The 24,814-nt window shown below is 60.1% G+C and overlaps 1 protein-coding gene across 1 annotated transcript; it reads right to left on the bottom strand.

The window, feature by feature from the left end:
• Positions 1-23,665, bottom strand: PLXNB1 (plexin B1). Its single transcript, XM_047096189.1, has 37 exons — positions 21,051-23,665; positions 19,272-20,384; positions 18,306-18,488; positions 17,856-17,984; positions 17,651-17,751; positions 17,228-17,360; positions 16,790-16,946; positions 16,436-16,544; positions 16,251-16,359; positions 15,159-15,839; positions 14,853-14,975; positions 14,539-14,661; positions 14,143-14,236; positions 13,870-14,042; positions 13,557-13,708; positions 11,969-12,074; positions 11,689-11,825; positions 11,222-11,398; positions 10,858-11,029; positions 10,430-10,672; positions 9,550-9,726; positions 9,324-9,472; positions 8,713-8,813; positions 8,391-8,608; positions 8,072-8,250; positions 7,852-7,918; positions 7,475-7,621; positions 6,428-6,596; positions 6,060-6,163; positions 5,901-5,985; positions 5,493-5,665; positions 5,124-5,284; positions 4,885-5,032; positions 3,009-3,073; positions 2,797-2,872; positions 1,818-1,892; positions 1-750 (listed from the first exon to the last, which is right to left on the bottom strand). Exons 2-37 carry the CDS (start codon positions 20,376-20,378, stop codon positions 646-648), a joined length of 6,408 nt encoding a protein of 2,135 aa, XP_046952145.1. The 5' UTR covers positions 20,379-20,384; positions 21,051-23,665; the 3' UTR covers positions 1-645.
• Positions 23,666-24,814: the final 1,149 nt, after the last annotated feature.

The raw sequence follows: 24,814 nt of genomic DNA on the forward strand, positions 1-24,814 counted from the left end.
CAGTGTGTTATCCTTTAATTAAGAGCTGGGTCAGTGGGGCCACCGGTCTCCCCCAGGTCCCTGCAGCAAGTGCCCCTCCCCACTCGCTGCCTCTGAGGCAGGGTGGCCCTGAGGCAGCCAGCCCTGACAAGGGGTCAGTTTGTAGTGGCCTAGGAAAGGCATTCATCTCTCGGACCTAGGAACGTGGCAGCAGCAAAAGGCTGGAGGCAGCTAAACTGAGGTCAGGGATGATGGAGGAGGAAAGGACAGGAAGTGGGGCTCTCCTCCTTCCCCTCGGAATCCCGGTGGGACAAAGACCAGTGTTCAGGAACAGTACAGTTTCTCCAGAGGCTGGAGGCCCTTCCAGCCACTCTCTGGAAGCCCTGAGTCCCTGACTCCCCACAGACCGACGTCACACAGAAAAGAGCCCACAGGGTCACTAGGCTCGGGGAGCAGGCTGGGCACCACCTCATCAGCCTCACAGCCCCAGACCTGCGAGGTAGGTCCAGCAGGGCCCAGGCCAGAGGCCCCAGGAGCCCGGGGGCCACCTTCCACTAACTCTGCTCGTCAGGTACTACAGGCATCTAAGAAGGCAGCTTCTCCCTCACGGTTCCAGGGCTGCCCAGGCAGGGCTGAGGCAATGGCAGGCCAGGGCTGGCCAGTTCCCTACAGGTCCGTGACCTTGTTCTCCACAGCGGCTGCGATCTGCTGGAGCCGGTAGCCCAGCTGCATCTTCTGAGCCGTGCCATCCTCCTCCAGGGCAGTGATGATCTGCAACAGACACCGGCCGGTCAGCAGGGCCTACCAGCCACCGCATGCACCCACAGCCCTCAGCAGGCCTCCTCAGGTACTGCGGCACAACTAGGGGCCTCAGCGAGCCGTCTCACTTCCTCGGGGCCTTGCTGGGGTTTTACCTCCACCAGTAAAAATCGTTTTGAGTGGAGCCCAGCCACACCCACCATGCTAGCCTTTCCCCCCACAAAACCCCTAGAAGCCCTGTTCCAGTCCCCTGGCTCCCCCTGCCCCCACCAGGCAGCAAGCATTTCCTGTGTTCCCATTCCAGGTGCTGGCATGGAGCAGGGACCCCACAATGATGGGACACGTGTGATCCTGCCCTCACAAGGCTCATTGATGGCAGGACAGATTCTGACCCAACACCAACAACCACATAAGCACAAATGAGGGCTGCCACAGGGGAGCGGTGGAGCCCAGGAGGGGCTGGCCTGTGCCGTTTACACGAGGGGTACCTCATACCACACACCCCTGCCTCCCCCATGCAGGAGCTCACACCGCCTGAGCAAGCCTGGGGTGCCTGGAATTCACGTTAAATGACTATCCCCCAGGCCGGCCACCAGGCAGGCTCCTCATCGCTGAACAGCAACAGCCACATCGTTGGTGCCACACAAACATCCAATAGGACGATTCTGGCAGACACTTAGCAGGCTGACTCGTAGGTGCTGTGATCTTGGGGCCCAGTCCAAGTTCCCCAGACGGCCCCCTTGCTGGTTCTGCGGTCCCCTCACCCACTCCTGGCAGGACCTTCTTCTCTGGCCGTGCACAGCATGCTGCCACTGTGGGGACTCGGGTAGGGATGGGGACCAGGACAAGGTGGGGGCAGAGGCAGCAGCTGTGTCCTTCCCAGACCATCCCCCACACCCTCTCCAGACCCTGGCAGATCTCCGGCATCCCAGCTGCTGCCGAGGAGCCCCAGAGGAGAGGGCAAGGATGGGGAAAGCAGGGGAGGTACCAGGACCCTGCCCTGACCCTGCTCTGTGCCTGGGGAAGACCACTAGTCACAGCCCTTCCCTCCCTCCATCAGGGCCCAGGGTTCTGCCCACCTGGTCATAGTACTTGTTGATATACTTGTAGAGTTCATGCAGGGCCACTCGTGCCCCAAGGTCCCCAGAGTAGTTCTAAGGAGAAGAGGTAAGAGAGATGAGCATTGTCACCAACCACAGGACCCCTGGGAAATGGGGAGGAGGTGGTAGAAAGGAAAGGCCCTGCAGCAGGAAGCCCTGCCTACAGACCAGGGATCCCAGGTCTGCAGCGTGAGCAGGGCCCTGCTTCTCTCCCCTCAAGGCGGCAGCTGGGACCCCAGATGGTTGCAGAGCCCAGTGGGACAGCGGCCGCTTACGGGCTGTGACCCAGCTAGGTCTGCTCTGATCTCCATCACATCTTCCGGGAAGTTGCACGGGGCCCCTCCATGGGGCCATCTCTGAGCCCGCACCTCCTCATCAGGACAACAGGGCTAATAGCGCCCAACCTGTGGAGCTCCTATGGGGGTCAGGCGAGAGGACAATCAAAGCACCACCACCAAATCGTAGCTGCTATTGTTGCGTGTTCTGTGTCCTTGTGGTCCTCCATCACTTAGTGTTCAGAAACACTAAGTTCCCTGGAGTTTATGTTTGGAGACTGTTTTAAAAGTAGGTGGGGGCACGTCTACACCAACGGAAGCAATGCTGTATGAAGACACGAGCAGACTGACCTGGGCTGTCCTGGGGCTGAATCCCAGCCACCTCACTGCTCTGGATACATCGTCCCCAGACCCAAACACGGGCTGCAGGCACCCAAGCAGCTGGCCGAGTCAGGTCAGGTGGCAGCTGCCGGGACAAGCGCCTGCTGCTCTGTAGTGAGATGTTGGGAGCCCTGGTCTTTTATAGTGGCCATTAGAACATTCTGCATTTATGGGGATGGTATGTGTCCTGCCCCCAACCAGCTCGCAGGATCTCTGAGGCCCCAAGGGCTTCCTTGCAAAACAGCAGGATCCTCATGGCAGGAGGCCTGTGCCCAACCCAAGAAGCAGAGGGAGGGCCATACCCGAGACAGCTCAGCCAGGATGGAGTTCATCTCTTGGTCACTGGCGGGGACGGTCTGCCTGATGTCTGCGTAGTACCTGCCAGAGACCACGGCCAGCTGCTGGGTAAACAAACCATTCCTCCCCCCACAGGGCCCATCCCACGGCTGCAGCCATAAACATCCATCAATCGGTCCACTCATCCCCCTTCCAGACCCTTTCCTCGCCCTCATACCTTTCCACCATCCGTTTGTAACGGGGAATATCTCGAGCATATAGAAGTTTGTTGATGGGGGAGTCCTAGGCGTCAGCAGGAGAGAAAGAGGAGAGTCCCCTTAGAGTGACCAACGGTCCCAATTTTCCCAGCACCGTTTCCGTTCTAAATATCCCAGGAACCCCTCAGTCCCAGGCAACTGGGATGGTTGGTGCCCCTGGCCCATTTCCCTCTGCAAGGACCTCCTCTGCCCACTCCCCTCCACCGATATCCAATGTCCACTCTGTCACCTCGAGCTTCTCCCCCAATTATTCCAAGGCCATTTCTCAGCTCCACATGCCTCCACCTGGATCCAGCAGGGAACCGGCATGCAGGGTGGGAGGGCACCGTGCCATATGGAGCCCTAATGCCGCTTTTCCATGTGCTGCTCATTCCCCACGTAATCACTTCAAAAATCAGGAAACTGTGGCACCTGGGGGGCTCAGTCGGTAAAGTGTCTGACTTCGGCTCGGCCATGATCTCATGGCTCATGAATTTGAGCCCCACATCGGGCTCTGTGCTGACAGTGTGGAGCCTGCTTGGGATTCCCTCTCCCCTCTCTCTCTGCCCCTCCCCTGCTTGCACATGCACTCTCTCTCTCTCTCCAAAGAAATAAACTTAACAAATAAAATAAATAAAATATAAAAATCAGGAAACTGACCCAGAAAATATAGTAACTTGTCCCACACCACCTCACTGAGTGGCCGAGCTGGCACCTGAAGCAGGTCTCTCAGGTCAGAGCCCACATTGTAACACACCCAGACACATCTTCCACCACTGCAGTGGGTTCCAATCCCAGCTCTGAGCTCTGGACGGCACCTGCTGCCTCACCCTACGGCTGCCGGGAGGGTGAGGTAAGATGGCGTCACCCCTGTGCGGCAGCGATGCATCCCTGGGCCTGAGTCATGAGTCAGCATGCATGCCTTCTCACCAACGCTCTGCAGGGGGGACCCTAGGCATTCCTGGTTTGGACTCTTCCTGAGCTACCCAGCAAGCATTTGCAGTTTTGCTGGGAAGGGGAGGCAAGGTGAAGGTTGGGCAAAACCCCAGCCACCACACAGCCTCCACCCGAGGTAGCCCTCCCTGGTCCTCGCGGTGGGGTTCGTTGTAGGCACAGTGACGAGAACACACAGAATAGAAACTGCTCTCAAAAGACAGCACTACAGAGTAGAAGTTTGCATTCTGTTTCTTCACAGAAGTCTAGAGATCGATCCCTCAAGAGGTAACAGCTCCCTGCACAGGCCTGCAGAGCCCCAGGCCCTGCCTGCTGGGTGCCTGAGTCACTGCAGCAGGGATCCCTTATCTGTCATGGGACTCCCTTGGCTCTCACTACTGTGACAACACCCCGCCACCACCACAGCCCTGGCCATTCCTCTCTGCTTCCCAGCGCCCCTCACCAGCACCTCGCCCATGCCTGGCGCTCACTGCCTGGACTCTCCTGTCTACACTGCACCGACAGGCAGATACCTCCTCTGCCCCTGCGTGTAGGGAACGAGGAAAAGGCAGGGTGACTTCTGATCCCTGGGCCTCCGGCTATGGTGAGCCCAGACTTGGAGGAGGTGAGCCCGAGGTGATGGTGGGGCCGCTAGGTTGGTTTCCAGGTAGACATGTGGATCCTACAATCACAGGACAGCTCCAGGCTGCCCAGTGGATTTGGTTCCTGAGGGGTCATCACTGCCACCTCCCAGGGAGCTCAGGGACAAAGCCCAGCCTGGGGCTGGAGTCAGAGGCCTCCCCTAGCCCTCCTCCCCGACATTCTCAGCCAAGCCTGGAATCGGCGCACACACAACACTGTCCATACCTGGCCCATACTACCCTGCCCCATTCGTGCCCTCCGTGTCCACCCTGACCCACTCACCCGGCCCAGCTTGTGGTCGGCCAGGGTGCAGGCATCCATGAACGTCTGAGCAATGACCAAGAGCACTGCATCCATGTTATCAGATGTCTGCACGTCGAACACAAACTGCGGGTTTTTTATTATATTGATCCAGAACCTTAGCGGCAGGCTGTGGGTAGGGCAGGCAGGGCCAGTGAGCGTGCTGGGGGGGTGGGAGAGAAGACCCCACACACACCTGGCCCGCCTTGCCCCACCCCCACCTGTTGGTCTTCCAGATATGGACGGTGTCCTGGTCGGAGATGCCGTGCTGCTGGGCCTGCTCATCTAGCAGGTCGAAGAAGTACTTGATAGCAAGCGGCACGGGGCGGCTGGTGCTGAGAATCACCTGGAATAGGTCGTCCACAAACTTCTGCAGTGTGCCCTGGTGGGGAGGGGAAGCACAGAGGACGTACGGTCAGCAAGGGGACAGGGGACCTCGGCCCCAGCCCGGCCTCAGACACCTCACGGCACTATGCCCGTGCGAGCCCCACACCACACCCAAACCCCATAAGTAGCCGTCCCCTCCCCCACAGCCCAGACCTACGGCCTGTCCCATCCCTGACCCCAGCCTCCAATCCCTCCTGCCCCACCTTCATGGACAACAGGCGGGTCAGGTAGATCTCAGGGATGGCCTTGGCTCGCTCGCGCTCCCCGCCCCGAAGGCTGCCCCTCCGAGGCCTGGGAGGCTCCGGCTCCTCACTTGGCTTCACTAGGTGCCAGGGCCGGATGCCCCCCTCGTCCACATCCTCCAGCATTGGGGTCCCTGCGCCAAGACCCCACAGCTCGTCATCCCTCATCAGGTACCACGTCCCCTGGGACCCCAGCGTCCTGCCAACTTCCAGGAGTGGAAGCACAGGTTGAGGGCTTCTCTAGGTGGAAGGGAGGTAGACACAAGCCTACCCTCAGGTCCAGAAGATCTGCCCCAGTACTGGGGACTGGGCAAAGCAGGGGCAGAGGACAGTGACTGGGTAGGGGCTGGAACTGGGGGGCATACTCACTCTCTCCAGGGACATAATCCTGGTTTTCCCGGAGAACGTGCTTGGTGAGGCAGGGGACCAGGGCCACAGTTGCTCCATCTGGGACCTGCTAATCACAGCTGGTGACCCCTCCACCAGCCCCACCCCGCCTACCCCGCCTCCCGCTCTTACCCCTCCCACCTTGTAATGCTGCAGGGTGTTCAGGCGCCTCCACAGGCCCTGGACCTCAGAAGTCACGTCCTCGTCAGAAAGAATGAGATGCCCAGCCACCCCAGACCGCCACTCTGCAAGAGCAAGTTGGGACTTGGTCCAGGGCTTCCAGAACACCCTTCTTGCGGTGGAGCCTACCTCCTCCTCCACAGGGACACAGGCCCCACCGTCAGGGGGCAGCCTTATCCAACCCCTCCAAAGACTAGGATCAGGGGCCCCTCACCATGTGAGAGGTCGTTCCAGACTCTGCCCTGTGCCCACTGAGCGATATGGTCCAGGGCCAGCCCAGCCTGCACCCTGGCTCAGGTCCCCAGGCTACCCTTCCCCTCCACCCTCACCAACATCCAGGGTACGGGGGTCTGGCCGCTGGGCGAGAGGTACTCCTTTATAAAGCTGGTCCAACATCTTCTCTTTGGCCTGGGAGATGGTATCGCAGTCCAGGACCTTCACAGGCACACCCTGGGCCTCTCCTGCGCCGGGCCCCACAGCCAACAGTGCATTCAAGGTCTACCGAGGTATATGCGGGAGCAATCAGGGCTCATGCCACACATGGGATGACCAACACACAAGGTCAAGGACAACCCATGAGGAAGCCACTGGCTCTGACCTCTCGGCACCAACAACTCCCTAATTCTTATCTCTTTAGCCGTCCACCCGCCCAGGGACAGCGGCTTCCTCCACTCTGACCCCACCTCCAGCACAGTGCACTAGTAAATGTCTACGGGGTGAATGGCAGAAAAAAACAAGTGAACACAAGTCCCTCTTAACTCAGGTCCCCAGGTTCCTGGCTCAACTGGTCAGGCTGAGGCACCTGAGAGAAGCTTCATAAGAAGTAAGGATTCCTACCGGCCTGAGAGGGGGCAGGTTTGGTGGAGCCTGAATGAGATTTTCCCAAAGGTACCCCGCGTGGGCCACCAAGGAAGGTATCCCACGTGGATCACCAGGAAAGGTGCCCTGCGTGGGCCACCAAAGAAGGCACTCCACTAAGGGGATAGCAACCCGGAGGAAGAGATGGACAAGACTGACAGAGCTGGCTCCTGGCTTGGTGGGCACATCACATCACTGGCAGGACACTGAGATGATGGTCCTGCAAACGCTCAGGCCCTGGCCCAGTCCAAGGGCTTGTGGACTGCTCCCCAAACCCTTGCTGTGACCCTATCTCACTCTGACCCTATCTCAAGCCTGAGGTCCTATCCTCAAGAAGCTAATCTAAAGGCTTCTCTCCAGCAGCCAGCCATTCACAATGATCACACATGCTTACCCTCCTCATCCTCACCAGGGACAGACACCACTGAGCGTATGCACGTTCACATTCTCTTTCCCTCCCTCCCCCTATCCCTCCCTGACTCGGTCTCCCTATCCCTCTCCCTTCCTCCCTCCCTCACCAGGGGACGGTACTCCACGTCCTCTCTGAGAAGGCGGTTGTCATTCAGGGTGTATTTGGCTTTGCCAGTCACGCTATCCACTGGCCCCTTGTCCACTTGATGTTTAATTCCACGGAAGAGCATGTACAGCGGCTCCCCTACTGAGTCCTGGGGAAGTGACAGCCAGTGAGGGCCCCCAGGGCAGGTGACAGGCATGAAACAGAGCTGTATGGGACATGGCCCATGCTGGGGAAGGGGACAGACTGCAGAGGGCCTGAGGTGAATGAGACATGCTGGGCAGGAGTGTCTGGACTGAACGGGGCTGGAAGCTGTGTGGTTTAGAGTCCCGCCTCGCCCCGGAGGGGAGCCCAAGCCCTGTCCACGTCTGCCTCTCTCACCCTCACGAAGGTGTACAGGCAGATGGACATCCAGTTGGTGAGCAACTTCTCCACCACGGTCTCTGTCCTAGGATGACAGGAAAGGGGAGGGGCAGGGTCAGAGGTAGGGCCTCTGGGCTCCCTGTTCTGTGAACCCCTAAACCCCAGAGGGTCTGACGCAGCCCTTGGCTCCAGCCCTCATAACCACAAGGCCCCCATGGCTTCTGACAGCCACACAGACCTGCGCAGCATCAGCTTGGGGTTCTTGGCCACGTACTGGGCCACCAGGTCACTGAGCAGGGTTCGGAGGATGTCGGTGAAGTACTCGAGCTTCCCGTGCAGCGCCACCGTGAGCAGAGATGCCACGTAGGCGCGGTCCCGAGCTGAGAAGGTGCGCTGGCTCTCCAGGGTGTGGATGAACTGGCGCCAGGGAGGCGGGATAAGGAGGAAGGGGCCCATTCAGAAAAGGAGGGACAAAGAAGGGGCGGGGCTGGGGCAGGAGGGGTGGGGCCAGGAGGGGACAGATGTGGGGAGGCCTGGGGTGGGGCCGTGCGTGGCACCTTGGTGAGGAAGAGCTTGCTGTTGAGCAGGTTGGAGAGCTGCCCCAGCCCTTGCTCCACGGTGGGTCGCCTGCTCTCCGGTACACCCAGGTCCCGGTGCAAGGGCGACTCCTGGTGCCCAGGGAAGAAGACCCTCTCAGCATACACCTTATAGTCGAGGAAGGGGATGCCACTGCCCAGAAGGTCACTGGTGAGATCAGTCATCTCAGTCATGAGGTCTGTTGGGCAGAAGAGGCCAGGTTTGGGCGTGGATCCCACCCGACGGGAGCAGACTTTCACAGGGCCCTGAAACATGTTCCGGGCCTACTCTCTGCAGCCTCACCCGTGAACTCCTTCTTGCAGCGGTCCCGCACGCTGCTCTCCAGATTCTCCAGCTGGATCTGGACCTTCTTATAGTCCCTCAGGGCCTGCTTGCTCTTCCTCCTGCTCAGCACCAAGGTCAGGAAGGGGAAGGCCAGACAAGGCCAGAGCCCTTCCTGGTGCCTATGGCCCAGGCCTGTCTACCCCAGCCTCACCCTGGCTTAGGCCGGCACAGTCTGACCCAGCCATGCCCAGCCAAGCCAAGGCCTAGCCCAGAATAATTTGGCCTGTCGCACCCTGGGCAAGTCACACCCCATATCCAGTCTAGCCCAGGAGTTTAGCCCAGGGATCAACAAACTACAAGCAGGCCAAATCTGGCCCACAACCTATTTCTGTAAATAAAGATTTGTTGGCACACGGCCACAGTCATGTGTTTGCATATGGTCCATGGCAGCTTCTGCTCTGCAACAGTGGAGTTGAGCCCCTGCAACTGAGGCCACCCGGCCACAAAGCCTAAAATAGGTACTCTGGCCCTTTACAGGAAAATTTTGTTGACCCCTGGCCTAGTCTGCCCTTCCCATCCAGCCGCACCCCCCTACCTGCCCCAGCCCAGCCACATCCGGCTGCACCCACCTGTATATGAGGACAATGATGATGACGCCCAGAGCCAGAAGAGAGGTGCCCACCCCCAAGCCCACCTGGGCTGCCATGGGAAAAGCCACGGGGCTCTCGCCATCGTACTGCACGTGGCCCAGGGAGAAGCGCAGGTTCCCCATCTGCACCTATGTGGGGAGCCACCTGTGAGCAAGGTTTCGGCCCAGGCCTGATGCCCGGCCCAACCCAGTGCCCACTCACTGACCGTGAACTCAGGCAAAGCATCGGGTGCCTCCCGGAGGGCGTGGTGCTGGGGCAGAGGCTGCTCCAGGGGGGGCTCGCAGTACAGGTGGTGACGGGTCAGTGTCTTCACCACGCAGGGGCCGTCCCCTATCATGGCCACCACCTCCTCCTTGGACATTGCAAGGTCCAGATTCTCCCCCTGGAACACGAGGGGTCACTCAGATCCCATCCCCTCAAGTGTGGGAAGGATGGTCCTGACACCCACCCCCGGGAGCAGGGCTGATGCCGGGTCAGCACCTCTTCCCCTGTATCAGAGGAGATAGTCCATGGCTATCCTCTGAGCTGCCCCCCGACCCTTCTCTACCCTTCCCATCCTTCTTCCTCACATCTTCACTTTTCCAGAGCTCAAAATCTGGACAATATAAAGTTGCCCCCGAATCCTGCCCAGTCACCTAACAAAGCCAGAGCCACTACTGTGTCTGCTGGCCCACCAGGCGGACGATGCCGGGTTGTCTACCTGTGGCCTTTTAGAATGCCCACCTACCACACGTGTCAGAACCCATGCCAAGTGTTTGTTCACGTTGAGTCAGGCTGCCAAATGGGCATCAGCCCAGGCGCCTACTGTGTACCACGCCACCCAGCTACTGCGTGTGCCAGACCATTTACATATTGTCATTCAGACTCCTGCCGTAGAGTGTGTGGGGCCCCAGGCGCCAGCCAGATGCGTCAGGCGAGGCAGCCCATCACCAGCCCCTCAGCGCTCACATGTGAAGGGTGAGGAGCCAGGTCTGTCCACTGGCCCTTGCTCTGCCTTCATGCCCCCTCTGCCACACACAGCCACAATGACCAGCAAAGTGAAGGGTCGTGAGCCCCCCGCCCCTGTGTGTGAGCGGGAACAGTACCTCCACAGAGAGCACACTCCCAGGCTTGTGCCGGAATGGTGCGGTGGGGTCCTCGGGGTTGAGGGGCTGCAGAGTGGGGTCGGCCTCATAGGAGAAGGGTGTGGGGTTCAGTGTCGCGAAGTCAAAGACCAGGTTGTCAAGGATGAATTCCACCCGGACCCAGGGGTCCTCAGGCAGGCCTGGGAGGGCAGGCGTGTGGCACGTGATGAGCTGAGAGGAGTTCACGTGGCACGGCTCCTCAAACTGGGCCACAGAGAGGAAAGACAGGGGAGGAGAGTTGAGGGCCATCCTCAGGAAGGGGACCCAGCAAAGACAGGGCAATAGCCTCTTTGGTATCCGCCACCCACGGCTGTGCACGGGGTGGAGTGTGGAGTGATGAGGGCCTTGGCTACTCTAGTGCAAGCAGGGGATGCCCATGGGTGTCCTACACGATGGCCACCACAGGAAGCTCCAGGGGAGCACGCTGTTTCTGGGATCACGTGGCGTCTCCGCCCAAGCCCCTGGCCAGGCTGCGGTGCTCTCGGGGCCACAGTCACTCGGATTCTTGGTGTCTGTACCACATCCAAATTCTGGCCACGGACCCATATCTTCCGTCCTCCACTGCAACACAGACCGTGAACCACCCATGGCTTATGAGAACTGGGGCCAGCCCGGCCCAAAGCCCCTCGACCCTCTCCCCAGCAGCAGCACGGGAGTCACGGCCTCCACAGAAAGCCCCGCAACCTCCCCACATACTAGAGCTGCAAAGACCTCCCTGCCGCATGCCATGAGGCCATGCCCTTGGCCCAGCACCTGAGGAAGCTCTTGGTGGGGCTGGCAGAGGTGACGTTGGGGTCTGATGTGTACTCAAACTGGCTGTGTTGAAGCCTCCGCTCAGCGGCCCCAAACCACACAGCCACAGGGAGCGTGGCAGGCGTGGGGTGGGGGCTGGTCTCACACTGCAGCTGCTCCGCCTGCTGCTCCAGCAGCCTGGGGAAGGGAGGGATGAGTGGAAGGCAGGCCAGGAAGGGGACAGGGATGATTTCCAGGACATGGGACCCCCTCAGGCCCCAGCTCACTTCCCTTCAGAGCTGACTGCAAGCTCCACACGTGACCCTGGAGGCCACAGTCCCCCGACAGCCCCAGCTGAGGGAGGGTCTGGCCGCTTTCTGATGGAGCAGACCTGGCCCTCTCCCCCTTTCTGCTCTCCCAGCATCCCACCCCTCTGTCTTCTCCCTACAGCACACGGATTTTTTGCAGAATGAGGAAGCAGCCCTCACAGGTGGCAAGGCTGGTCTCCAACTACTACTCGGATGTCCTCCAGCCGCCCAGTCAGGAGCTTGGAGCCGTGCAGGGTAAGGCGGGTACCCCCCGCTCTGGGGCCTCGGGTTGGGAAGACGGAATGCACCTTCGGGTCCTGTGGGAAGGGGGATAAGGAAACATAGGCAGACATGAGGCCACAAACAGAGAAGCAGGGGGAGCCTGAGGAAGACAAGAAGGCCCCGGGTGAGAAGCCCCAGGAAGGCGAAACCAGACGGGCTGGCGGGGGACCCACTTTACCTGGTAGGCAAAGTCGTGCTCTGAGACACCGTGTCCTCTTCCCGGCACCTCCACCGTCACAGCGCCAGCCACCTCCTCCCCGCTGGCCTCAGTGATACACACGAAGCTGTGGGCACAAGGCAGGCTGGGGTGCCGGGCCGCACCGAGGGCCCCTCAAACTGAGCTGGCTGCCCCACTAAATGAGGTGTTCTCCCTGCTCCCAAGATTGACAGAGATCCTCTTGCTTTGGGGGGAATTCCTGATGGCACACCAGGGGGCTTTGGCATCTGAGAGTTAATACGCATGGTTTCAATCATTCAAGTCCAACCCTAGGGCCCCCTGCCGAGAGGAATTCACCTCTCTGCGCGGCACAAATTTACAAGGAGCCCTCTGAGGCTGGCTATAGGGACGAGCACCAAACTGATGAGTGGCCTAACTAGCTGCCATCACCACACACACCACACCATTTGCAAAGGGGTGGAAACTTGATTTCCTCGTGAAAAAAAAAAATGTCCCTGGAAGCTTCTAATCAGGTCTGGGGATAGATGGAAAGGGAAAGTGAGCAATCTAAGAAAATGTTGGTTCTCAGCCAGAAAACAGAGAAGCTTGGGACAAATTAATGTCCCCATGGTGAAGCTGGCAGTGGCTCGACTCCGTGACATTGTAACAGTCACCGCCAACACTTTGGAAAACAGAACAAGTGATATGTAAAGTACCCAGGAGAGACCTCGGCCAGAGAATATTTTAATCTCTTTATAAATCACTTCATAAGTTACTCTAGTCTCATGGTTCTAGAATCATTAACAGTCTAGACAGTCACCGAAAGTTCTCGGTCATAACACACAGGGGGAATACCACACGCTCTAGCAAAGTCTGGTTTAAAATACAGATCACGGAGCCCCAGCACAGGCGTACAAAATCCAGATCTCTGAGGGTAGGCTTGAAGGACCCATTCTATGGTGGCTTTGGACAGGCTCTCCAGGTAACCCTGATATCAGCCGGGTCTGGGATTTGCTGATTGTGGATATCTCCTTGGAAATGTACTGGGTGGGCACCGTTGGACCCTGCTACTGCCAGCCAGGCTACCATGACCCAGAACCTTTATCAGCTACAGTCCCTGGGAAGGCAACCGGGGTCCCACGGACTAGGCAAGGAGTCCGGCACTCAGCAGGCAGGCCACAAGTCTGTGCCCGGAAAAGCCCTCCAGGGGCAGTGCTTGGGGAAGAAAGGACAGCTCGTGGAAACCCAGCCCCTGAGCACAACCATCTGGGATCTGAGAACCTTGCTGCCACAACTACAACCATGCTCACTCAGAACACCAAGTGAGAACATGTAGATGGGGCCACCTGTTGGTTCTAGGCAATGATTGGGCCCAGGCCCAGCAATGATCCCCAGCAGTCCAGGCCAGGAACATGCAAGTCCGTGCACAAAGCCGAGGTGGGTGCTCCAGGGCCTCAAATGGCAACCTTAGCTCTGAGACATTGTGACCAGAAACGAGCAAAGGGGGAGAGGAAAAGGCAGAGGAGTAGTAGATGGGCAGCCATGAGCAGGAAAGCCAACCGGGGAGCCCATGAAGGGTGCCGAACTCCTGTCAGTCCAGCCAACTCACCTACTGGAGACCTCGTACTCCTGAGCATCCACAGCACAGGGTACTCCAGCCACCCTGACTGTGTCCTGTACGTCCTGCACATGTTGGCCCAGGTTGGAGCCCCTGATGGTAACACGGGTGCCTCCGTCTACAGGCCCAGTCAGCGGCTCCACCTGTTCCAAGACACGGACTGCTCACCTCCACCACCAGTCAACCCTCGGCAGCCTGGAAAGGCAGTCCCAGACTCCCACCTTCGGGACCCCTGGGCCCACAGCACCCCACTCTCCCTCTAAAGGCAGCGGTGAAGAAGGGACATGCCAGCATTTCAACACACCGAGTAGATGAGGGGTGCGGGGCACTGCGTGGCCACAGCTTCAGTCTCGCCACAAGCCTCCTGGGCCACACAACGTGGATGCTCTCCCTTGCACCACACACAGCCATATTGGGGCATGGCAGTTTGGCAGCGGCTACAGTCCCCGTGTCCCACGGAGCAGTCATACAGCACCACTGGTTGGGGGGGGGGGGGTAGGGCGGGAGGGGGGCAGAGACAAATGTGAGAGGCAGGCCTGGAGGAGCCCCGTGGCCCCAGAGGCCCCAGCTAGCTCACCATGCAACCCATCAGCACTGTCCACACGCAGACGGCCAGCCCGACGCAGAAACAGCCCCACACGGAGCTCTGGCTGCAGAGCCTCATAGCTGAGCTGGAGAAATGGGAGTGGGGTCAGAGTCTGGGCCTGGGGGAGGCATCAGGCCTGGGGGGTGGTGGTGGTCAGAGAAAGGACCAAATGACTAGTTGTGGGAGCACGAGGTCAGAGGTCAGAACTGGGGGACAGGGACCCCGTGAGGCCACAGGGTCAGAGGTCAGAGCCGGGGTACTCAGACTCCCTCGAGGTCACAGGGTTATATGTGGGTCTGGGATGATGAATGTGGTGTGGCCAGCTGAGGTTGGTAGCCAGCCTATGGCCGGCACACCCTTGCCCACCCAGGCACTCGTGACCCACACCTGGTTCTGCCGGCACGTAACGTGGCATTGAGTCTCTGGAGGTGGCTCGCACTCGACCCGGGCCTCAACTACCACTTCACGGCCCTCCAGCTCCATCACACACTCATGGTCTCCTGGGCTGTCCTGGGGACAGAGGACACAGCTGCTGAGGCAGCTTTAGGAGCTGGCCCCAGTGAGTCCCGCAGGGCCGCTAGCAGAGCCCCAGGGTCAGGGCCGAGATGTGGGACCAGGCGCTCTTCCTGCTCTCCAGGGCTCAGGTATAGTTGTCAACAGCCAAGGAGGCCGCCAATATGCCTGCAACCGGACACGCTCACCTGGAAGAGGCGCAGGTTCCTGCCCAGCAGCCGGACTTCTCGCTCCACGTGGACTGGCATCAGCGTGGAGCCCTGAACACTCTCGACACAAGGGCAGGAGCTTGCCCCCCAGTTCACCTCCTCCTGGAGACACCAAGAGCAAGGCAGTCTATGGAGCCCACCCCATCACCTCGGTCGTTTCCCTGCGCACAACTCAGGGCCCAGGCCGGCGGCGTGGAGCTGCAGACCCCGCCCTGCCCCTCGACCCCTCCTGAGTCTGCCCCGCATCCCCTCCCCTGGAGGCCTCCTTCCTGGGCTGGGCCTCACCAGCTCCCAGAGCCCGGGGGTGTCGTATTGGTAGTCCAGGCTGGACAGGAGGATGAGGGGGGCGGGAGGGCCCTCGTGCTCAGCCGAGTCTCCATCACCTGAGAGGAGGGTGGAAGTGGAGAAGGCGGGCGTGTCACCCCCCGTCCACTCGTCCGCCTCAGGCAGCTCTCCGCCTTCTCTCATGAGCCAGTCCAGAGCGGGCTTCGTGGAGCCAGCGGCCCCTGGGAAAGTGGTGGCGGGAGCAGTGCCGGGGGGCTGGTCCAAGAGTGCCACGGAGGGGTCGGCCTCGGGGCCGGGGTCTGCAGGGGCAGGGGGCAGTGCCGCTGCATCTGAGGGCGATGGGTGGGAGGCCAAGAGGTCCTCGGGTGTGGCCGTGGGTCCGAAGTCAGTGGGGGCGGGGACAGCGGTTCCACGTCTGTTGGGGGGGTCGGGAGGGGGAGGTTCCTCATGGAGAGGTGACTCTGTGGAGGCTGAGGCAGGTATGGGGCCAGGACCCGCCCCCGGCCCCCAGGGGCTGAGCAGGGAAGGGCGATCCCCAGGTGGGACATCCGAGGCTGTGGAGGGGTCACCAGGCTCCACGGGAAGGGTGTCAGGAGCAGGGGTGACTGGGGTCTGGGGGGCTTCAGGTGGGAAGGGGGTGGGTACATCTCTTGCGGGAGGGGCTGGGGAGAGAAGCGGGCTCTGAAGGGGGAAGCAGAGAAAGACAGGAGGGGCCACTCAGCAGGCAGGCGCGGGAGCAGGTGGCAGGCAGGCAAAGGGTGTGTTAAGAGGAAAGGAGACCAAGGAAAAGAGAAACAAAAACAGCCCGTTAATTCTCCAAAGGAGGGCGGGGAGGGCAGGCTCCAGGGGCATCTGTGTTGAGGCGGGACCTGAGGCCCAGACCTCCCCTGCCGCTCAGCTACAAAGGTCCTCTCCCCGAAACAGGCGGGACACCAGCAGCTGTTCTCCAGTGAGTCCGTCACACACAGCAGCTCGGGTGCTCACAACAGAGCCTCACATGGGCAGGCAGGCACACAGACCCCGGGCCATCAGAGAAACCCTCACAAAGGGAACCCCAAACCCCTGTGGGGCCCAGCTGGAGGTCCCGCTCACCTGCTGACTAACCACCATGGGCCCAGCGTCACATGAGGCCTTGTGCGTGCACAGCTGCTGCCAGACACACCAGTTACACCCCCAGCGGCTGCTCACGCAGGCCTGGCACCTGCACAGAGCACAGCCATGGGGCAGAGGTCGCCACGGGGCAGCCCGGGCGCTGGGGGTGTCGGGGAGGAACTCACTGTGCAGACGGGCGGAGCTCAGAGACTGCTGCACAGTCATAGATGGAGAGTGAAGCTTTGGCAATCACCACAGCGCCAAACCTGAGCTCCACGCTCACTGACACGTGGTCTGCAGGGTGGGAGAGAGGGCCCAGGCTGAGGAGGGGGGTTAGCACCCGGGATCTGGGGAACACAGCCCATAGGACACAAAATGGGCACTTTAGGGGACTGAGGACTAGCCAGGGGGCCCAGAGAAAAGTGCTATTTCAGGGATCCCCACTCGGAATCACACGTCACCCCAACCACACCCCCTGGAGCAAGATGGGAGGAGGGTGGGGCTCCCAGGCCCCAGGGCTGGCCCCTTCTCTCACCCACCGGCTCCTCTTGGCAGTGCTGGGGCCTCACTAGGGTCCGGGGAAGGGCACATCACACCAGAACTGGTCAGCAGGGCAGGAGTCTGGTGATCCCCAAACTGGCAGGAATACGTCTCCCCTGGCCACAGGGGTGGCAGGTCAGGCACTGACAGGAAAACCTGGACAGAGAGGCCAGGACATGCTGCTGGAGCCACCGGGCAGCAGACCAGGGCTTGTGTTTCCAGAGCACCCAATGTGAGGGGGCACAGTGGCCACCAGCCCTCAAGCCTTCACAAATGCCCTCTAGCCTGGATTAGAAGCAGACAGAGAAAGCAAGGCCCCAAGACAAGCAACTTGTATAGGGCCACGTGGTATTTAGAGCATCTGACATTAAAATGCAAGGTCCTAACCCATCACCAGAGTCCTCCCCACGAGGCATGTGCCTGCCCTGCTCATTCACCTCCCTCCGCTCCTCTCGGCTGATGTTGGCAGGACTCATAGCTGCCACTTGCAGACAGCCCAGCTCAGGCTGGAAGCTCCACAGCCACCGCTCTGGGCCCTGTCCCCGTGAGCACTCGGAATGACGATTGCACCTGCAGGAGAATGACCAGGATGTACCTTCACAGAGCAGGGACACCTCCAATACTGGGGACCTGGGCGGGATCCTCAGGTGGGCCATGACACTAGGCTACGTCTGCCCTGGCAAGGCACTGATGCCCAGGATGGAGAATGGAGGTAGGGGATTGGGGCATCCAGGGGTCGTGGGCTGCAAGTCAAGGGCCAAGGACCAGGAATACTGGACAGGGCCATTATGCAGGACCAGGGAGGGCAGGAGATGGGGGTTGGGGTTGGGGAATGGGTCAGGAGTCAGTGGAGCACTGACCTGCCAAGGAGCACACACCACCCACAGTATGGGTCCTTGTGAGCGAGACAAGAGGCACAGTCCAGGTGCTGAGCACAAGAAGCCACAGGAACCTTGAGAAGCTGTGACAGCAATCCAAACACCAGTGACTCCTCCACATATGGGTCCCTGGCCCTGCCCAAGGCCCCTCCCAGCAGCCAGATCCCAGCTCTCGCCTGGCACTCACTGTGCTCTGGGTCATGACATACAGGTGCTCGAAGGCCCCATCAAAGGTGAGGTCTCTGCTCACCGCAGACCCCTGCTGGATGTTCTGTGTGGAGTATGGGTGGCCATCACTCCCTGGGCCCAAGTAGACCTGAGATCAGAGACCACAAGTTCTGGGACCCAAGTCCACGGCCATAGGCCCAAGGCCCTCTCTTCTTCCCACAATGAAGCAATCTACAAGCAGAATTTTCTGCTAGTACAAGTCATCCCACCCAGCCCTTGGGCAGGGGGTGGGGGAGATCACAGGTAAATACCATCCAGCTCTGGGAAGAGAAGCTTAAGTCATCTCTCCCAGCCTTAGGGCCAGGGGTGTGTCCCAGGGGTCACAGGCATAGCTCCTCCCAGGCTGGGTCACCAGCAACCTATTCCCTCTAGACCCTGAGGCAGGGCCCGGTACTTCCTGTGGACCCACCCTGTGTAGGTGCCCTTGACTGTCACCCAGGAAAGCAATGGTGTGTCCATCCTCCATGGTGACTGCCACAGCTGTTAGCTGAATCCCTGGCCACTCCAGAACGGGCGTGGCTTCCAGGGGGACACGGCTGGCCATGGGGCTGGGCGTGTGGTCTGAGCCACAGGGATAAGCATCCAGGGTATCCTATAGGCAGCAAGAAGCACCAGTAAGGCCCTCCCTGGACATCCCCATCCCCTGGTCCAGCCAGCTTTTGCTGAATGACTCTCTTCTCTGGACGGCCTTATTCCATCACCCCTCCCTTATGGAGCCCCTGGACAGCCTCATCCCCACCCCTAGTGTCTCTGCCAGCCCTCCCTGATGTTGCCCACAGCTGCATCCTTAGTGGGGCCTCAGCTGCTTATCTCCAGCAGCCCCTTACCCAGCTCTTGATCCCCACCTATCTGGGGCTCCACCTTGGCCTTCCCACAGGGTACGCACTCAGCCTTCCCCTGGACCACTTGCCCAAAGCCTCTCAAAGCTTGCGTCTTCATGTCCAGGTCCACTCCCCTGGGTCCCTGCCACCTCTCCCTCACTCGGTCCCCCTAGCTGTGGTTTCTCCCCCGTGTTATCTATCCAGAGACTAGAGCCAAACAAGCCTCAACCTCACCTGCCTCTCTTGCTCAATAACGTAAAACAACAGGGCCCATCTTCCCACATTCTAGGTCCCTGCCCCATACCCTAGGACCCCAAACACCTTCAGTCCACCTACACGAATACCACCTCTGCAGCAAGCAGTCCAAGCCCCACTCTGAATGGCCCTCTGTCCCCTGAGTGCCACGATTTTCGTAAGGCATCTCCATCACCCAGACACAAAGGAAGCACATAACATCCATTGACCTGATCAGCCCCCACACCACCAGCTTCCCTTTGGACTCCTCGGGCAGCTGCCAGGCCGTGAATGCCAGACAGGGACGAGCTGGGACTCACCACAGGCAACTGTGCACAGTCAGAATTGACGTCATACTCGATGTAGGCCACCTCCACCCCATCCGTGGCGCGGCCCTCCCTAGTGTAGCAGGCATCTCGCGTGCGGTTAGCAAGGCGGTCCACCTCGTCCAGGGGGAAGGCGCAGAGGGCAGAGGCTCCAGATGCTCCAGCAGCTGCTGACGGAGGCCGGCCCACAGTGGGGGGAGCGGCCGAGGAGAAGGCAGCAAAGAGTACCTCCCCCTGGGTCACCTCCAGGGATGTGGCCACAGCTGCAGCCTGGATCAGCCCATAGCGGCTACCCTGGCAGGCCAGAGGCAACTCCACATAGGAATAGTAGTGCTGGTCCCGGAGGCACACTCGGGACACATAGGCACGAAAGGCTCTAGACTGAGCCTGCAGGTCCCGCCGCAGGAACAGGAAGTAGGCACTGGCCCCACGTGCAAAGGCGCTCACAAAGTGGTGGCTATACTCGGAGAGGCGGCCCACGGCCAACTTGGCTGTCTCCTCATAGGAGAAGGCAGTTTGAGGGTCCAGTGGCCACAAGGTCCGGGTTGTGATGGGAGGGATGCCACCCCCCACGCCCCTGCTGGTGTATCCCCGCCCCACAAATAGGAGAGGCTCCCCAGTCAAGCCCTGGGCCACCAGTCCCACCGTGCTGACTGCAGGGTCATTAGCGGCCACATACTGGGTGTCCCCAGGCCGCTCAGGCCGCAGCAGTAGTCGTTCAAGTTGGCCCAGGTGCCGCAGCTCACAGACCCCCTGGTGCACACTCCCGCACACCACTAGGGCCCCTGGGCTCACCAGGAGCAGCTGGTTCAGGTTGTTGGTAGGCTGGGCCTGAGGGCACTCATCAGGCATCACAGGTGGCAGGCAGTCCCTGCTATCTAGCACAGGGCCAGTGGGCACCGTAGCCTCCAGCCGCAGCTCAGGGCTCAGCTGGAACAGGAAGTTGGTGGCCCCCAGGTAGAGGGTACCTGAGGTGGGATCCCGTGCCAGATGCTGCAGATGCGTGCCATTGGGAGTGAAAGCAGCTGGTGGAGGGGGCTGGAGCGTGAGGACCCACCCAGCCCAGAGCGCCTGGAGAAGAGCTGGGCCGAGGGCAGGCATGGTCACCTGGCAAGGAGAGAGATGGAGTGCTGAGGGGCTACTGTGGGAGGTAAGCCCGTGACATTGCCAAGATGCCCCTCCTAACCGGGGGAGTGACCAGAGGAGGCCTAGGCTTAGACAGCACTGTGGTCCAGGATGACCCCAGGATTGCACACTAGCAAGGGGTCAGATCTTTCCTGGAAACTTCAACACTGTCCATTTCCTGCAAGCACTATTCTCTCAGGAGACCTCCATCCTACCCCACCCCCGCTTCTCCCTGCACTGCCCTGTGTCACCACAGGGTCCGAGGGTAAGGGGCTAGAGGGGTAGAGATGTGAGAAACATCCCATCCCCAGGGACCAGGGCCTGGAGAGGCAGGAGAGCAGGTGATGGGAAGGAGGGGCCCAGAACCCCGAGGAGGGAGAGGACCCCTCTGCACAGATGTCAGCTGCCTGCAGGGGGGAAAGAGGGAGGGCAAGGTCCCATGGGCCATCTGCACATTAGAGCAGAGCAAGAATTGGATGAAGGGCTGTTCAGGCCAGGAATCCAGAAGGAATCCACAAAACCAATGAAGAGATGGGGGAGACTGAGGCTGCCAGGACTGGGACCTAAATGACTGGATGCCACCTTGGAGAACCCTAAGAAGCAGGAGTCACACTTCTCCCAGGTGCCTAGGTGTGAGGTCAGGCTCACCTGGCAGGGCCGGCTGGATCAGGAGACAACAGCATGACCTGTGTGGGAGTCACCTAGCCAGGGAGATAGCAGAGCATGAAGCTGGGGGCTGGGCTGCAGGCATGTGGGAGCCCGGGCTCCCCTTCCCGCTGCCCAGCCTGCCAATGGAACTGGGCCCAGCCTGGCCTTCGGCCACCAAACACATTCCACAGGGGACGCCTCCTCAGAGCCCACACAGGGAGGGGGAGGGCAGCGGAACCAGGCACCCTCAGGGCCTGGGAAAGGGCAACTAGGAAGGAGCCCCATGGCAGGCGGGGCCCAGCCAGGCCCCCAGCATGGCCCTGTCCTCTGCAGCCCCTTCTCCCTTCGTAGCTACTGTCTCTTTCTCACCCTCTGCCCAAACTCTGTCCTCTTAGGGCACCCCGCTATACACCCTCCACACAGGCCAGGAGCTGTCTAGCCCAAACTGCCACTGGCACAGACACGGACACAGGCTTGCACACACCAAAAAGCAGACATGCCACCGGCCCTGCAGGTGCACACCCATACACAAGCACACGGGCACTTGCACACGTGCAGATACATGCAGATATGGCATGTCCATGTCGCACAGACACACATAGGAACACAACCCACGTACCACACACTTAAACACTCGCACAAAGACACAGCCTCCTTACACACAGGAACACACACGTACAAATAGGCATTCCGCGCAAGGGCATGTCACACCCCCCAGCAAAGACATATATACCACCACCCACATTCAGATACCCACGCATACAGATTCGTGCACACTTCCCTGCTTGAGCCCTAAGTCCTACAGGGCTGTGGAAGCCAGGGCATCTCTTGCTATTATTTCTCCTCCTGCAGGTCAGAGCAGAGCCAGGGCCCAGGGTTGGAGGAGGGTTGTCCCAGAGGAAGTCACCATGTCTATCCCCAGGACCTCCTCAGACCCTGGGTGCCTGTTCTCCTCACAGATCCCTCCTTGTGGGCCCCAGCTAAGGCCTGCTGAAGCAGAAAACCATGGTAACACCATCTTCCCCAGCCCCGGGTGGTCCCCAGCCAGGAGCACCAGGTTGGGGAAGTGCTGCTCCCAGGCCAGGCCGGGAGATATTTCCCCTACTCGCCTCTGCCCAGGCCACGTTGCCCAGCCCCTCCCACCACCCAGAGGCCAGTCTGCCTGAGGGAGAGCTTCCCTCAGCTAGGGTCGGCTCCTCCCCGCCAAGGCCCCACCAAGGTGCTGCTGAGACTGTCCCGGAGTGAGTGGACTGGGCATAAGTTTCGGAGGAGGGTCCGGCCGCCTGGTGGGAGCAGGGGAGCCATGGCCACAGCCCAGCTGGGCACTGCTCCCGAAATAGCTTGGGGGTTTCCATTTTTAGTGTGAGGAGAACAGGGCAGCTCTATGGGAGCAGGAACAAGGCTGCCTCTGTTTGCTACCCGAGGGGGTGGGGGAAAGGGGATAGCAGGGAGAGTCGTGAACTCAGGACTATGGCAAGGCCAGGCTTCCCAGGAGCCCCCCACCTTGTTTCCAAGGGGTCGGGGAAGAAAGTTTCTTCCTGTGGGAAGACAGGGTCTGTCTGAGGATGGGCGGAGGCTACCTCTTGCACTCCCTCCAGTAGCCTCCTGCCCAGGGATGTGCCTGGGGCAAAGGGTCCATAGTTAGACCAAGAGTCACTCTGTCATTGGCTTACAAACATTTGCTCAGAGCCTACTGCATGCCAAAGCTTTCCAACCCTCAAGGGGCAGCAACCAAGACACTCCCCAAATGTAAAGTCACAACTGGGTCAAGTAGCCCACAGGAGGATGGGAGGGATCAGAAGAGCTCCTGGCCAGGCCACATAGGAGGCTGAAGGCTGACCCACTCTGGGAAAAGTGATGGACTCTTTCAATCACCGAAGCAGGACCCTCACCCTTCCCCGCATACCACAGGTGGGGGAGGAGGGAAAGAGGGGTGGTGACATCTCGAGGCACTCGAATTCACCTAACCCCTGCCACTGGCCAGAGCAGCCCCCAGCCCCTAAAGGCCACCCCTCCTACCTCACAGGATCTTCAAGCAGAATCAGACACATCTCTCCCCTGTCTTTGGGGCAGCCCAAGGCCTGAAGAATAAAGGTCAAACCCCTCCAGTCCACGCCCTCTTCCATCCAATCTATGCCAGGGCTCCCCCACACATGCTGTTAGCTCCTGCTGGCCTAACTGTGGGCTGTTTCACACTCCTCCCTGCTTGGAATGCCCACTCCCTTTCTATCTAGTTAACTCTGACTCCCAACCATCTCCCAGGAGAGCTTTCCATGTCCCCCCAGGCTCCTGAGGAGTCCACCCTGTGTGGAGGATGGAATGGGCATATCCCAGCTACCACTCTAGTGTGTACTGCGGCTCTGGCTTGGGCTGAGCCTCAGATTTCCCATTTGCAGAATGGGAAGCAAGACTGCTCTGACCATTAAACATGAAATGTGTGTGCCTGGCTTTAGTGGCACCAACCAAAGACACTTTTCTCTCTGTTCCACTCTCCCAACTCTAGACTTAAAGCTCCTTGCAGGCAGGAGCCCCAGCAACTAAGACAGATATTAGCACAAAGCAGGTGTTCCTCACATGTTGAAAGAACCCCCATTTCACAGCCAAGGAAATCCACTCAGAAGGGGAGATACGGGACCCACACCCTGTTCCAGCCACTTGGCCTCTCAAAGGACAAGGTGTCAGGCCCACTTTATTAATAACCAAGCCAGAGCAGACTGAAAAGGCTGGTTTGGAGCCAGGCCTCATGTCCTCAACTTACAGGATCACGAGATCTCAGGCCCCATTCGAACTCACAGGCAAAGCCTAACTCTGCTTGTACCCAGGTCCCAGGCCTGCCTTGAGGTCTCTTCTGGGCTCATCTTTCTCTAGACCTCTTCAGCAGAGCCCTCAGCTGCCTAACTTCTATCTGCAAAGAGAAAGCAGCTCTGGGGCCCTCCTGGGGCTGTCCTCACCAACCAAAGGGGCTAACAAACTCTGCCCTTCCACACCTGAAGGGGTGGTACCCCAGCCCTCATTTAAGGGGATCAATGGGAAACTGGACTTTCCCTCCCCTTCTCCTGCTTAGCTCCCAGGGTCCACCCGGGAGAAGAGATTCACCGGCAGCACTGTAATGCACATTGCTCGCCCTGTTGTCTGTGTTTCGAGGTGGGGTGGAGGGGCCCACCATTTACGCAACACCCGCGCGGACTCAGGAGCGCTCATCAATCACCCACTGCCTGGGTCGTGTAGGGAGGTGGGGGGTCTCCCTCTGGGGATGCCTGGCACAAGGCTCACAGTCCGCCTTTGTCAGTTGCGCTGAGCGCAGCCTGGAAGGGCTGTTACTACAGAGGGCAAGCCTAGACCTCCCCATCGGCTCTTCTTCGACCTTCCTCCCTCCTCCCTCGGCCGCGGGGCAAGGACCCCACCAGTGGTCCTGGGAGGGCGGGGAAGAGGCCGGCCGTCCCGGCTGTGGCAGCGGCGGCGGCGAGGAGGGGGCGCGGAGGAGCAGCTCCACCTCCTCTGTCTCCCAATCGCGTTACAGGCGGAGCCGCCAGAGTTTCCCTCAGTGCGGAGAAGTGTGGTCCCAACTCTCAGGACCGAAGCTGCCCACCACTCACCCGGGCTGCCCCTGCCTGGCGGCATCGGGCCCCGGGCCCCTCCCCCCACGGGGCCTCACCGCCACCCCCGGGCCCCCGCCCCGGGCCCCGGACTCACCACCCGGCCGGGCCCCGCGGGAGGAGCGCGCCGAGGCGGGCGCCGGCCGCTGCGGGCTCGGGATCTGCGCG

Source organism: Lynx rufus, unplaced genomic scaffold, assembly GCF_022079265.1.
Source record: "Lynx rufus isolate CCGP_SWC_20201006 ecotype Redwood Valley unplaced genomic scaffold, mLynRuf1.p SCAF_4, whole genome shotgun sequence".
NCBI classification, from domain to species: Eukaryota; Metazoa; Chordata; class Mammalia; order Carnivora; family Felidae; genus Lynx; species Lynx rufus.

Excerpts from the sequence above, each read along its gene's own strand:
- PLXNB1 (XM_047096189.1), bottom strand. The coding sequence starts at position 20,378 with ATGCCTGCCCTCGGCCCAGCTCTTCTCCAGGCGCTCTGGGCTGGGTGG. Across the intron at positions 18,489-19,271 it reads ACTGTGCACAGTTGCCTGTG|GATACCCTGGATGCTTATCC; the intron begins GTGAGTCCCAGC and ends TGCTGCCTATAG. Across the intron at positions 12,075-13,556 it reads GAGTACGAGGTCTCCAGTAG|CTTCGTGTGTATCACTGAGG; the intron begins GTGAGTTGGCTG and ends TTGTGCCCACAG.